At 35.0% G+C, this 13,377-nt stretch overlaps 1 protein-coding gene across 1 annotated transcript in view; it reads right to left on the reverse strand.

Moving 5' to 3' along the window:
- The window catches only part of MRPS35 (mitochondrial ribosomal protein S35), a 43,585-nt gene that overhangs the window by 12,377 nt on the left and 17,831 nt on the right, over positions 1–13,377 (reverse strand). Inside the window, exons 5-7 of the mRNA NM_001075619.2 lie at positions 12,801–12,940; positions 5,303–5,412; positions 3,532–3,601 (exon numbers count right to left, since the gene is read on the reverse strand). Of these exons, the coding sequence (NP_001069087.1) occupies positions 3,532–3,601; positions 5,303–5,412; positions 12,801–12,940 (320 nt within the window). The remainder of the gene's footprint in view (positions 1–3,531; positions 3,602–5,302; positions 5,413–12,800; positions 12,941–13,377) is intronic.

Below are 13,377 nucleotides of genomic sequence, written 5' to 3' on the forward strand. Positions count from 1 at the left end.
TCTTTGTCAAGTTAAATGTGAGCTATGCACAGAAACTGGGAATGAATGAATTTGAAATTCTAAAACACATCTTCCTTCATTCTAGTAGTTAACGGCAATAATAATAGCCACCATTTAATAAGCACCCACTATTCACCAGACATTTCACATAAATTCTCCCTGATCCATCCAAAAGCCCCTCAAAGAAATCTGAGCCTCAAACATTAAATGGCTGGCCAAGGCTACACAGGTAGCAGGTTCATGAGCGTGTGCTCAGTTGCTTCAGCTGTGTCTGTCTCTTTTTAACCCCATGAACGGTAACCTGCCAGGCTCCTCTTGTCCATGGGATTCTCCTGGCAAGACTACTAGGGTGGGTTGCCCTGCCCTCCTCTAGGGGATCCTCCCAACTCAGGACCTGAACTCAAGTCTCCTGCATCACAGATGGATTCTTTACCCACTGAGTCAAGTAACAAGAAATGAGATTCAAATTCAAATTTGAATGGTTCTAAAGATTAAAAGTTAATTCACTTCTATGCTAACAACGTGTAATACTGAAATATTAACCCAAACTACAAGTCTCTTTCTTTCTTTGAACTGCTTAAGGATAAATGATTTAATGTATTTCTGTTTCTCATCACCTTAGCATGCAATAATCATTCTTTGAAGCATTACTAAGACTCTGTGCCTGAAGTCTATGCTTTTTGAATACAAAAATTAATACAGAAAACCTCAATTAAAATTAGAGTTGGGAATGGCTTGTAGAGGGAGTTCTCACATATTCTCACACTCCATTATTTGCATGCAGTGACCTTCACCTACATGCCTCGCTGGAAGCAGAACTCTGCACAGCAAGAGCCCAGGCAATGAGAAACCTCTCAGCTCCATAAATGAAAAAAGTTACCACCACCCCAAACTCCTACTTTCCTCCCTAGGACTTTCATTTAGAACAGCCCCTCTCAACTCTCTCCTTTTCCCTATAAAAGCATGCTCCCCTTTGTCTTTGGACTTAAGTGTGTGAAGTCACTCAGTCATGTCCAACTCTTTGTGACCCTATGGACCACCAGGCTCCTCTGTCCATGGAATTCTCCAGGCAAGATTCCTGGAATGGGTTGCCATGTCCTTCTCCAGGGGATTTTCCCAACCCAGGGATCGAATCCGTGTCCTTTAAGTCTCCGGCCCTGGCAGGCGGGTTCTTTATTGCTAGCACCACCTGGGAAGCCCCTTGGACTTACCTATGGTTCACCACAGATTACATTTCCCAAACGGTAATTCTGTGCTGTTCCTCAATAAACCCATTTTACTGTTTTAGAGCAACAAGTTCTACTTTGATACTTCTATACAGTTAACTGTTTTGAATAGCACACAACAGTAACTTCCTTTTACTGAAGTCTAGACAAATACCTTTTTAGAGAAGTTTCAGTACCATGTTACATAAAAATACCAACTACTTTCTCTCAATGCTACTTAGAGGTAACCTCCATGGAGCTTAGCTTTTAGGTATTAAATGCTCTGAAACTAGCCTTAAAAATAAAGGAATGGATTAAAAGGGGCTCTCTAAATATTTGATTAAATACCAGGTGGTAACATCAATTTCAAGTATGAATTCCATGCTGGTGAAGGAAAAAAAAGTTTCAATTCAATAAAAATTCTGTTCCACCAGCTCTGCAAAATTTCACGGCTCATCTGCATTCTCTTAAAGCTTCTTCACTGATGGTACTTGTTTAGAAAGGATCAAGAGCCAAGTTTAATATAGGATTTATTTAATTATATCTGTTTAGGACAGTTGTATGTGGGTAGTTATTCTGCCATCAAAGTAATTAGCATTAAGATCAAAAGCTCCTTACGTGAATCCAGAATACAAATTTGTTTGGATTTTATGTCATGGAACCACAGAAAGAATCCAGTAAGTCAACTTTAACTGAATTTATTTATGCCTGTCATTTCCTTTGGGGCAAATTCATTTTACAGACTGCTGGCAAAATAAGAGACTCAAAACTGGTCAGCTTTTATTGTTTGGTATTAACTCTTTAAGTGGTGGCCATAGAGCTGAAGCTAATTCAGCCATGTTGTTGGTTCAAAAGGGAACTTAATTATCTCAAGCCAAATGTATTTATATAATCAGTTGACAGGAAACAGATTAACTGCTATTATAATGTTCCTGAAGCCAGGAACTAGAAAACAAGATGAACTGTAATTAGAACAGCTCAAAAGCAAAGAGCTACCAGCTACTTTTTGTCCTTTTACTAAATTTGCAACAAAGTTTTATTTTATTTTTTATTTTTCACTCACCCTCTTGTGCTGTTTTATGATTAACATCAATGAACTCTGCAATAAGAGTAGCTGTATGTGTTCACAGAATTACACAGAGATGAAAGGAGACTCCAAAGACCATCTAAAGCAACTAACATCTGAAGAGTATGCTCCTTTTACTATATCCCCACTAAGCAACCACTCCTAGAGAAGGAAGCAACCCACTCCAGTATTCTTGACTGAAAAATCCCACAGACAGAGCCTGGTGGGCTACAGTTTGCAGAGTTCGAGACAACTGAGTGATACACACACCCCTACACCCACACACGCAATAAGCAACCAGTGGATGAAACATTTTTTACCTATGAAAGCAGCCCACTCCATCTTCAGATGAATCCTGTACAGAGCTTTCACTCAGTAAATAAATCATTATCGTTTCTATTTTGTTGTATCCGTAAAAGTCATGAAAAACAGATCTCTTTTTTCATATGAAGTCCTTTGAACATCTAAAGAGAGTGACTTTCTCCACCTACTTCCATTCTTTCATGAGTTCCTAACATGAAATGCAGTAAGTCCCATGTCTATGCTGGGCAAGCTTCAAAAAGTTACATTTATGTGCATATCTAAAATTATTTTAATTTTAAAGCATATAAAACTGTGAGTTACCTAAATATATTAGTTACCAACTTTAAATGAGTTGATGCTCACACATAGCAAAATCTTCCTTATATGCATACTTATACAACTCAACAAAATCAGATACCAGACTGTTTTTATACTGTTTCAATAATTAACTGCCCTAACTGCCCCTAATGTATACCAGTGAAAAGTTCACATGAAAGACTACATGTTACCTAAAATTTTAATAAACATTTAACGTACTTTCTATAAAGTTTTAGAGATTTGTTTTGTAGTTTACTTGAATAACAGGATGAATTATGTAGTTTCAAGTAATATAGATGTGATCTCCCTTCCATAACTTTGACAACTTTCACCCAAAGTCAAACAAATTAAAAAAAAAATAAAAAATTTTTCATTTTTTTAGCCTAAGCCAGAACCTGAACTTAAGGCATTTTGGTCATCTGATTTCTGAAGGTCCTGAGATGGACTGCATAATATATTTCAAGATCCTCACTTTCAATATCAGTAGACGTTACCTTAAAACATTTTACATGTCCTTACCTTAAATAGCAGTTCATTAAACTCTCAACTGAATGCTGGATACACAGACTGTTTTAAAAGGCTAACATCTCTCAAATTACAATGACAAAATTATTAAACACTCATTCTACAGTCACTTACCCAAGACTCATGGTATAAAACTGTTAGTAGATACATTGCATAATCATAATTCTGTCTCTTTAAAGGGCACCTTTAAAAGAGAGAGGACAGAAGTCAAAATGGTAAACTTTCAGTATACAGAATAATTTGCAAAGTACACAAATACTAAATACAAAGGATAACTTTGATTCAGGGATTCCCTATCTGCCTTAAGAAAATTCTGTCCTTGGAATAAGAATTATCTATGTACTTTATGATTTGAGGACACTGAAAACTGATGCTATTTTTACTTTTATTTAAGAGGATCTCTTCGCTTTCATTACTAACAAAGTTATAGCTTTACACTATTTTTACTATGACTGTGTCAAACCCAAGCGCCTTTCATGATCTCAGGGCTACGAGTCTGCAATTACAGGAACATATCTGCTGTGTTTCTTTAAAGAATACAGAGACAGATGGTAATCTAGAAGTTCATCCTGATCTCCCCAGAGCTGATTCTTTTAAAAATGAGCTACACTACACAATGCTGTATTTTTTTTTTTTTTTACAATGCTGTATTTTTATGCTGTCATATTTAAAATGGAACTAATGGCCCAATATTAGATAAACATCTACATGAATATGAGCTGGCATTAGCTTTTAGGCTACAAAAGTAGTAGAGAAACGGAAGTAATTAATTCTAATTTCTTTCAACATAACTATCATATGACAGTTGACTTCAATTGTACCCTGTTTATTTTGTATTTGGTTTAACAGTTTTCTACACAGTTGTTATGGAAAAACATATTTATACTCTGACACTTGTAAACTTAGGGGAAAAAAGCAACATTATCAGAAACTTTAAAGAATTTCTAACTTTTTTTAATATAAATTTATTTAACAGTAACATTTTAAAGGTATTTTTTAAATTGCAAAGACTAAAAACACAGTGCTATTTTATGTTCTCTGAAGCTAGCAAGAACATATTATTAATGTATTAATATTTCAAATCTATTTCTCCCTGAGCTTTTTCCACCCCCATAGTTGCTACCTCTGAATGTCAGGCCACTTCTCTATACCACTAAGAAGCAAGACATAAAACCTAACTGATATGGCTGGTTCATGCTGATATATGATAGAAACCAATATAATATTGTAAAACAATTATCATTCAATTAAAAATAAATTAAAAAAAAAACTAATTGATACTGACACCTTCCAATGCTTTGAAACTAGGATAAGGAGAGAGAGAGGATATCTGCCATTTGCTTTTCTTTGTATTTTGACCTAATTTAGAAACAACCAAAGTATAATTCTAGAAATAAAATAATCATTTAGCAAAAACATACCAACAGCCTTGCTTTACCTCAAATGATCTAATTTATAAATTCATATACAATAAATACTGCTTTTACAAACTTCTATGCTAGCACTGAAATTGTGCTTATTTACAAAAATGCCCTGATACATTAAATTTCTACATTTAATAATCTTGATTTTAAAATATAAGATTTCTATACTTTGATTTTGCAGAAAGCTGTTTAAGCATTAATCACTGGCAAATTATACTTTGTTTCCTTCTAACATCTTCCCTGAGTTTTACATGCACAAATATATTAAAAATAACAATAATTTAACTCAGCTACACAAGCCTCTCCTTGAACACAAAGATCACATCAATAGGAGGCTAGTGTGAGGATATTAAAAAATGAATGAGACAGCTTCTCTGACCTAAGAGGTTAATATCAGGCCTGCCAGGGGACTGGAGGACAATAAAGCAACACATGTGATGATACACTGAACTATTCTTTACCTGTCTGTCTTGATGGTAAGCACATCTGTGCTCTTGCAGTATCGATCTCCCACTAGTTTAATAAGTTTCTTCTTTGCATGATCATCTAAATTCAAACTGGAAAGTTTAACCTTAAAAATACATGAAAAATTTTTGAAAAAAATTATATACTTTAAATGAAAAAAAACAGTGGCAATATTATCTATACTAACATTAAAAAAGAAACCTTTTCAAAAGCCTTTGTATACAGAGTTATCAATTCACAAGTATCATGAAGCCCGATCCTATTCACGGGAAAAAAAAAAAAAAAATGGGAGCAAACTGGGAGTTCTTTGAACGTTCTGGGCATAAGTATCTTTCCTAAAAGAATTAATGACATGTCTCTTGGATGAAATTACAGTGCTTATGAGTAGCAGTAACTAGTAGAATTCAACTCAATAAGTGTTAGTAAAGCTGTTTTTAAAAATAAATGGATGAAAAAAAAATTTTTTAATAAAAATACATGGATGAAACATACAGGCTTTAAGGACTCCTACCATGCAAGTATGAGACCCATATCACTGCAACAGTTTAGGGGCATTTATTTTAAGAGCTGCAGATATCTCAAGGAAGCCAGAATAAAGCACCATGAGGGGTCAAAATATTTGAAATGATTCAGTTCAACATCTCTCAAAATGCTAGTCCCGCAAGCTGCTAAAAAGAATTTTAAAAGAATTTACTTCATTAAAAAGGCTCTCTCTATTGAATCTATTTAGGAAATGCTGAATTAAATTGGGTTCTTCACGGCAGGATTTCTTATACAAAGCAAAATGTTAAACAGCATTCTGAAATTTCAAGATGCAGGATGGTGATGTAATAATTTTCAAATTTATTCAACTCGTGATTCCACTTTTCAAGGGATAATTCATGAACTTAGTCTTTCTTAAAACATATTTTGGGAAATGCTGGGCTAAATGAGCATACTTTTTAATTTGCAGAGAATTATGGCCTTGGCTGAAAGGTATTATCCAGAGACAAACAGGCTTGATCCAGGAAAACAGGTTACAGGCTAGAATACAGTCAAGTGAGGTAAACTAAAGATCATCTTTCCATGGAGAGCATTAAGCATATGTAAGAATTAAAACTATATGAAGTAAAAGGCTAAGTAAGATTTTGAAATCCCACATATTTCTTCTTTCTAGCTTCAATAACCCAGCATTTCTCTCAAGACAACTGTAGCGTAAGAGCTTACTTATTTTCCCATTTTTCCCACTAGACCACAAACTCCTGAGAGTAAGAACAGTATCAGTCTTGTTCCTGGCAATGACCTAGCACCTGAAAAGCACATAATATATATCAGCTAAACGAAATCATACATTTTAAAAAGGGAGGATATGTTGTTTCTTTTTTAAGCACAGTGAATTTTTATTTGGATTAGAGAAAATAGGAAATAAATAAATATGAATGCAAAGACCGTTAGTAAGAACAATGACAATTAAATATTAATCCCAGAGGATGATCATATGGTGTAGGCAATGCAAAATTACTAGTCTTCTGAAAAGAATTTATTCTAACAATCAGGTTATTAGTCTGAGGGATAAAATGTTAGTTTTATGATGACTCTGATCGCTAGCATTATGGAGAATTACCTATAAGAAAAGCAAAAATATACCTACATTTTGATTATTATTATGAAAATATATGCATCCACACAGATATAGTACAGAGAAAGAAACAGCTTTTACATCAGCTACTGAGAACGTAGTGATTTTTCACTTTTAAAACTCATTCAATAAAATTCAACATATTTAACAATAATTTAAAAAATTTACCATTAAAAAATTTGTGTTTCTAGTTTCTAATGTGAGAAAGTCAAAAACAAAAATTGGCAGCAATGCTGATCATTACTGTGACAACTGCTTTAAAACTCATGTTCACATTAACATTTTAATGGTCAAAAGTTATATAGGGTCTTATGCCAGAAACTCATAAATACTGCAGAAGCAGCTGTGTGGTACACTCCCGCCACCTACTAGCACTCAAAGGCACTGCAAAATTGTAGTCTTTAACCTGGACTAAAACTCTTACTTTGAAGTTGACTGACATTTATTTGTCATTCTTTTTCCAAAATTCAAAAGAATCCTTAGACCTTTTTTTTACAAGTTACTATATTTTAAAGGGTCAGTATTAAACTATTAACATTATGCTCCAAACACTGTTGACATTTCAAATCAGAGGTGGTTGCAGTAATAGGTGTGTATCTTCAAAAGTCCACTTAGAATGACATACACTGAAAGAGGTTTAAATGTGTGATATATTTTCTCTGTTTACAAGAATATGCAATTAGGTAAAGAACAATGGCATTAACACATAACCCGAGAACTGGACTTCATGTCTAGATTTCTACTTAACAGATAAATGACTTTAAACAAATCAGGTGATCATCCTGTCTGTTTCCTCATTTATAAAACAGAAAGAATTTACAGAAGTTTTGTCAGGAGTAAGTGAGATTAAATAGAAGAAAGCACTTTTAAAGTAAAATCCTACACAAATATGTTACTTTAAATTCTGAACTACTTCTATGACTTATCACAAAACATGATACCAACTTTTCCTTCCCTGAATTTAAAAATCTGAGTATCTCTAAATAGTATTTTACAATAGTTGATTATCTTCACAATATTACGTTAAATCATGCTGGTCTACACATTTTAGTCTCACCGTTTCACCTGCTTCTACCCTTGGACCACAGTACCAGTCTGGACACTACCTCTGAACCTCAACTACCAGCAGATGGAGTGAAAAGAGTTCCGAAGGGCAGCCAGGAGTCAGGCAGGGGGGTGTAAGGGACGGAGGAAGATGTGGTGTGGTGGCATGAGACAAGGAGCAGATCGGCAGGGATGGCCATGGGATACAGTGAGTGGTGCCTGCAGGCACACTTTAAATAAAGCACTGATTATTTTTATGTGAAACAAAATCAGCAGATTTAGAACCAGTAGGGACCTTGTATGTTTACTCTAGTACTTAAGACTAAGGCCCACAAAAATTAACCCCCAAAACATGAATTAGAGTCTAAGTTTCCTAGAAATTCCCCGGCGGTCCAGAGGTGAGGATTCCACTGACTGGTGTGGGTCCAGGTTCAATCTCTGGTTAGGGAACTAAGACCCCATAAGCCCCATGGTACGGCCAGCAAAAAGGATTCTAGGTTTCTCTGGGTTCAGAGGTTTTACCATAAAACACAGAACTCAGTGTTTTGTTATTATCATTATTATTAAAAGAAGTAACATTTATTACATTCTTAAAATGTATGAGGTATTATTAGTCTATAATAGACACTCTGTTAACCCATGGAATGGTATCAGTAAAGCAGAATTTTAAGTTCTTCTCCTGTTTTCCTTTGTCGATCTATGTTTCATAAAGTGTATATAATAAATCTTTTGTAATTTTTATATTTTCAGTATCTCTAAATAGATAATTATATTGCTAGACACTTAAACTATCCTGGGAATTTAAAAAAATGCTGAAAAGCTTCAAAAATTCATTTCATAACCCTGACACTGAAACTCAAAGAAAGAAAATTATTAGTTAGTTATGGCTATAACACTGAAAAAATTTCTAAAAATTAAATTTTGTCTATTTGTTAGCATACAATGCAAAGATGGCTGCACAGATTATCAGCGTATTTTTGCAGTAAACTGGAGTCTTTCAATTTAAAATACAGATTACATGGAGTACAAAAATGAAACTTTTTGTACTGGAAAGACCCTCAAAAAGGTGGGCTGTCACCCTCCAGAACAGGTGAATCAAAAGTACATTAGTAAGGGATCTCTGGACAAAGGGCTGATTCTGGGAATGGGACAGGAGTATCTAAAATGAACTAGGAGCATTTTGTGGTGTCAAAAAATGAAGATGTGTTTAAAACACAAATGATGGGGCACGGCCAAGGAACAGAGGGGCCAAGTGAATAAGTGTCCAACTGCCAAAACCAAAACAATTTGAGCAACACAACGAAGTATTACTGGACCAAAATCCAAGGGATAAAACAAATATCCCTGAGTCCACACTGATATAAATACATGATTGAATAAATAAACAAATGGAGGAAAACAGACAAATTCCCCACATAGAAGAATTCCAAATAATCTATGTGATCTTTCTCCCTCAAGGTGGTGGAGTATAACTTCCATAAATGTGGGCTATGCAGAGTGACTTCCTTCTAAAGGGTATCCTATGGAAAGGAAGAAAAAAAAGAGTAATTTTAAAGTGGAGAAAGATCTAAGCTGCATCACCAATGATAAACCAAGTGAGCAACCTACACCCTTGCTCTGATGCTATGAGAATGCCACTTTGCTTGAGGCTTTTTCCCCCAAAACACAGAACAGTCTAACCGTGAGAAAAACATCAAACTAATTCAAACAAATCGAAACTGAAGGATGTTCCACAAAATACATAACTGGTACTTCTCAAAACTGTCAAAGTCACCAAAAACAAGGAAATTCTGAGAAATAATCAGTCAAGAAGAGCCTAAGGAGACAAGAAGACTAATGCAATGTGGTACCCTGGATGGGATTCTAAAGAAAAAAAAGAACATCAGATAAAAACTAAGGGAATCTGAATAAAGCATGAACTTTTAATTAAAAGTGTATCAATAGTGATTCATTCATTAGTTGTAACAAATGTACCAAAGTAGCATAAGACATTAACAACAGGAGATATTTGGTGAGACATACAGCAAACTCTGTACTATCCTTGAAACCTCTCTGTAAATCTATTCTAAAAGTAAAAGTTTAATTAAAAAAAAACTGTCCGTGACTGCTGTGTGAGAAAGATACATCATGTGCATCAAGAAACCACGGTACTAGAAACAAGGGTTTCCAGGACTAACTTAGGAGTTACTAGGCCACATGTGGAACTGCACTGGCATGTGGCATGTTCCTGGTGAGTGAAGCAGGGCTTTGATATTCCTCCAAAGCAACATGAGATGAAGACAAATGGTGCTAAATAAAATATTAAAATAGCAAATCAGTCAGTGGTAAAGTAAAAGAATAATGTACCATAAACTGATCAGGACTCAGAAATGATTCAGTAATTGAAAATCTAGAAATTAACTCGTTACTTTAAAAAATTCAAAGGAGATCATTCCAAAAACACTAGTAAACTAGGAACAAGAAATGGCAACCCACTCCAGTACTCTTGCCTGGAAACTCCCACGGATGGAGGAGCCTGGTAGGCTGCAGTCCATGGGTCGCTAAAGGTGGGACATGACTGAGTGACGTCACTTTCACTTTTCACTTTCATGCACTGGAGAAGGAAATGGCAACCCACTCCAGTGTTCGTGCCTGGAGAATCCCAGGGACAGAGGAGCCTAGTGGGCTGCCGTCTATGGGGCTGCACAGAGTCGGACACGACTGAAGCGACTTAGCAGTAGTAGCAGCAAGAACAGGATACGTCGTTAACATAATAGGGACTACTGTCTCAAATTGGGGTCCATTTCAGAGTTAAAGGCTAAACACTAGAGGCACACACATTTTAGAGCAGCACAAGGGACTACATAAACATTTTAGAAACTAATGCAAAGGAAAACAAAAAACAAGATGTTAAAAATGAAAACTACCATTAATTATCATTTATTTCTTGAGAAATAACCCAAAGAATCAACTGAAAAGTCCTAGCATTCAGATTTTGGTCTCTAAACATCAATGTTGACTAAAATGTATCAGAGCTCCTAGAGAAATAGCTAATTGCAGGTCTGAGATACGAAATACACTATAAAAGGAGGCTGGGCCATCTTGTGTCAGAAGGCAAGGAAATTTTCGAATGACAATGGGATTGTGAAAAAAAAAAAGGATACAGGAATCAGCTTAGACTCCTACTGGCCAAAGTTTGGACACACTTGAGAATATCAAAAAGAATACGATTTTATTTGATTAAAATTTGCTGAACGTACCTATCTACACATACCTGTTCAAGGGAAATGGAAAATATATAACCTCACATTAGAGAAAGACTGTGTTGTCAGTCTCTTAACCATGTGATCAATCTCAGCATACTAAAAATATAGTAACCAGACTTTACGTGCCTTCTCATGGAATGAAATATAAAATACATAGCAACGTCTCTCAAATACTGTTGTCACAGTTAACTGTAACCTAATCAGCCCCTTAAATGTAGCTTCCAGTTTATATGAAATACAGAAAAATAAGGTAAATGACATCAGGATGCACTGACAAATGCAGAAGGTAGGGGATGCTGCAGAAGAAAATGCCTGTCTCTTTAACTTGTCTAGTAAAGGTGGGGGTGGCAGGCCGGGGAGTGGGAAAAGGAGTAGTGGGGTCCTTTGCTGGTCTAGATTTAAAAAGACGTAAATAACATCACAGGCAAATGCAACTGTGTTTGACTGGGTCCTGGTTTTAACAACTCAAATGTCTACTGACTTTTAAGTGGATAAATAAAAGTGAAGTGAAAGTGTTAATTGCTCAGTTATGTCTGATTCTTTGCAAGCCCATGGACTGTAGCAGCCCCCCAGACTCCTCTGTCCATGGAATTCTCCATGCAAGAACACTGGAGTGGGTTGCCATTTCCTTCTCCACGGGATCTTCCTGACCCAGGGATCGAATCCAGTTCTCCTAGTATTGCAGGTGGAATCTTTATCTGAGCCACCAGTGAAGCCCAAGTGGATAAAAAAAAAAAAAAAATTGTGGTGTATCCATAAAATGAATTATTATTTGGCAATAAAAAGAAATGAAGAACTGATACATGCTATAACAGATGAAACACTGAAAGCATTATACTAAGCAAAAGCATACATGTTATATTCTTCATTTACATGAAATGTCAAGAATAGGCAGATCCACAAAGAAAGAAAGTAAGATTAGTAGTTGATAGGAGAACACTGGTGAAAAGGGAGTGATTGATAATGGGTATGGGATTTCCTTTCTATGGTGATGAAAATTTCTGGAGTTAAGTAGTGGTGATGGTTGCACATTTGTGACTATACTAAAAACCACTGAGCTGTAAACTTTAAAAGGATGAATTCTATAGTATGTGAATTATCTCAATAAAGCTGCGATTAAAAAGAAAAAATAAGTTTGTAAGAGATCAATACAGCATCAAAATGGGCAATAAACTTTCACCTTCATTTGAATTCAAAGACATACATATTTCAAATAAAATTTTTACCTATCAAGCTAACAGGTAATAATAATATCTAATCTGGTAAGAGTACAGAAAAATACAGGCTTTCTCACAATCTGCTGGTTTTGTATTTGGAGGAATTTTATATCATCAAATAACTATCACAATATATATAAAAAATCCTTAAAAGATCTATATCCTTTGACCTGACTTCTCAGTTTAGTAAGTTATCTGAGGAACATAATCAGAAATATATATAAATATTAATTTCTAAGAATATTATATGTTTCTAATAAAGAAAACTGTTAGAAAGCCTAAATGTATCAGTTTTATAGTCACACATACAAAATACTATTATAAAATAAAGTGTTATAATAATTCTTATTTTTTAAAAAATAACTCTTACCCGTAAGGTCACTACTCGTGCTTTGGGGTTTCGAATAGATGGTCCTGATGAAATATAATCAGCTGTGTCAATTTCAATTGGAAAATGCTTCTCACATTTCTCATCACTGTCTAATGCAGCTGGCCACTCAGTGCAAAAATCTGAGAATTAAAAAAATTTTCAATTGTAGTTTTATAATTCTCATTGTAATACATATTACCAGACAAAATCAAATTATTGAGGGAGATCACTTTTCAGGATACATGAAATGAAAGAACAGATTCTCTTTTGCACTTTATATACATCATCATCCCACATGCATCACTTTTCTTCCTAGGTGAATCCTAATTAGGGGATTTAATTAAGGGAATGATTTGGCTAGTTCAGGTTTGGTGGGGAGCAGTAAGTTAAAAGGGAACTATAACCTGATGGAAGCTTATTATAGCTTTGCACATATCTGTTATGAGACAGTGTTAATTCCTAACCAACTGAATGCAAAGAATTTCATAGAGCCTGGAGCATTATTGTTTTTGAAATGGCAATAGGTAATATGAATTCACATCCAAATGAAGGTTATTAAAAATCAGATGAAGGGGAA

This window comes from Bos taurus, chromosome 5 (assembly GCF_002263795.3).
Source record: "Bos taurus isolate L1 Dominette 01449 registration number 42190680 breed Hereford chromosome 5, ARS-UCD2.0, whole genome shotgun sequence".
NCBI lineage: Eukaryota > Metazoa > Chordata > Mammalia > Artiodactyla > Bovidae > Bos > Bos taurus.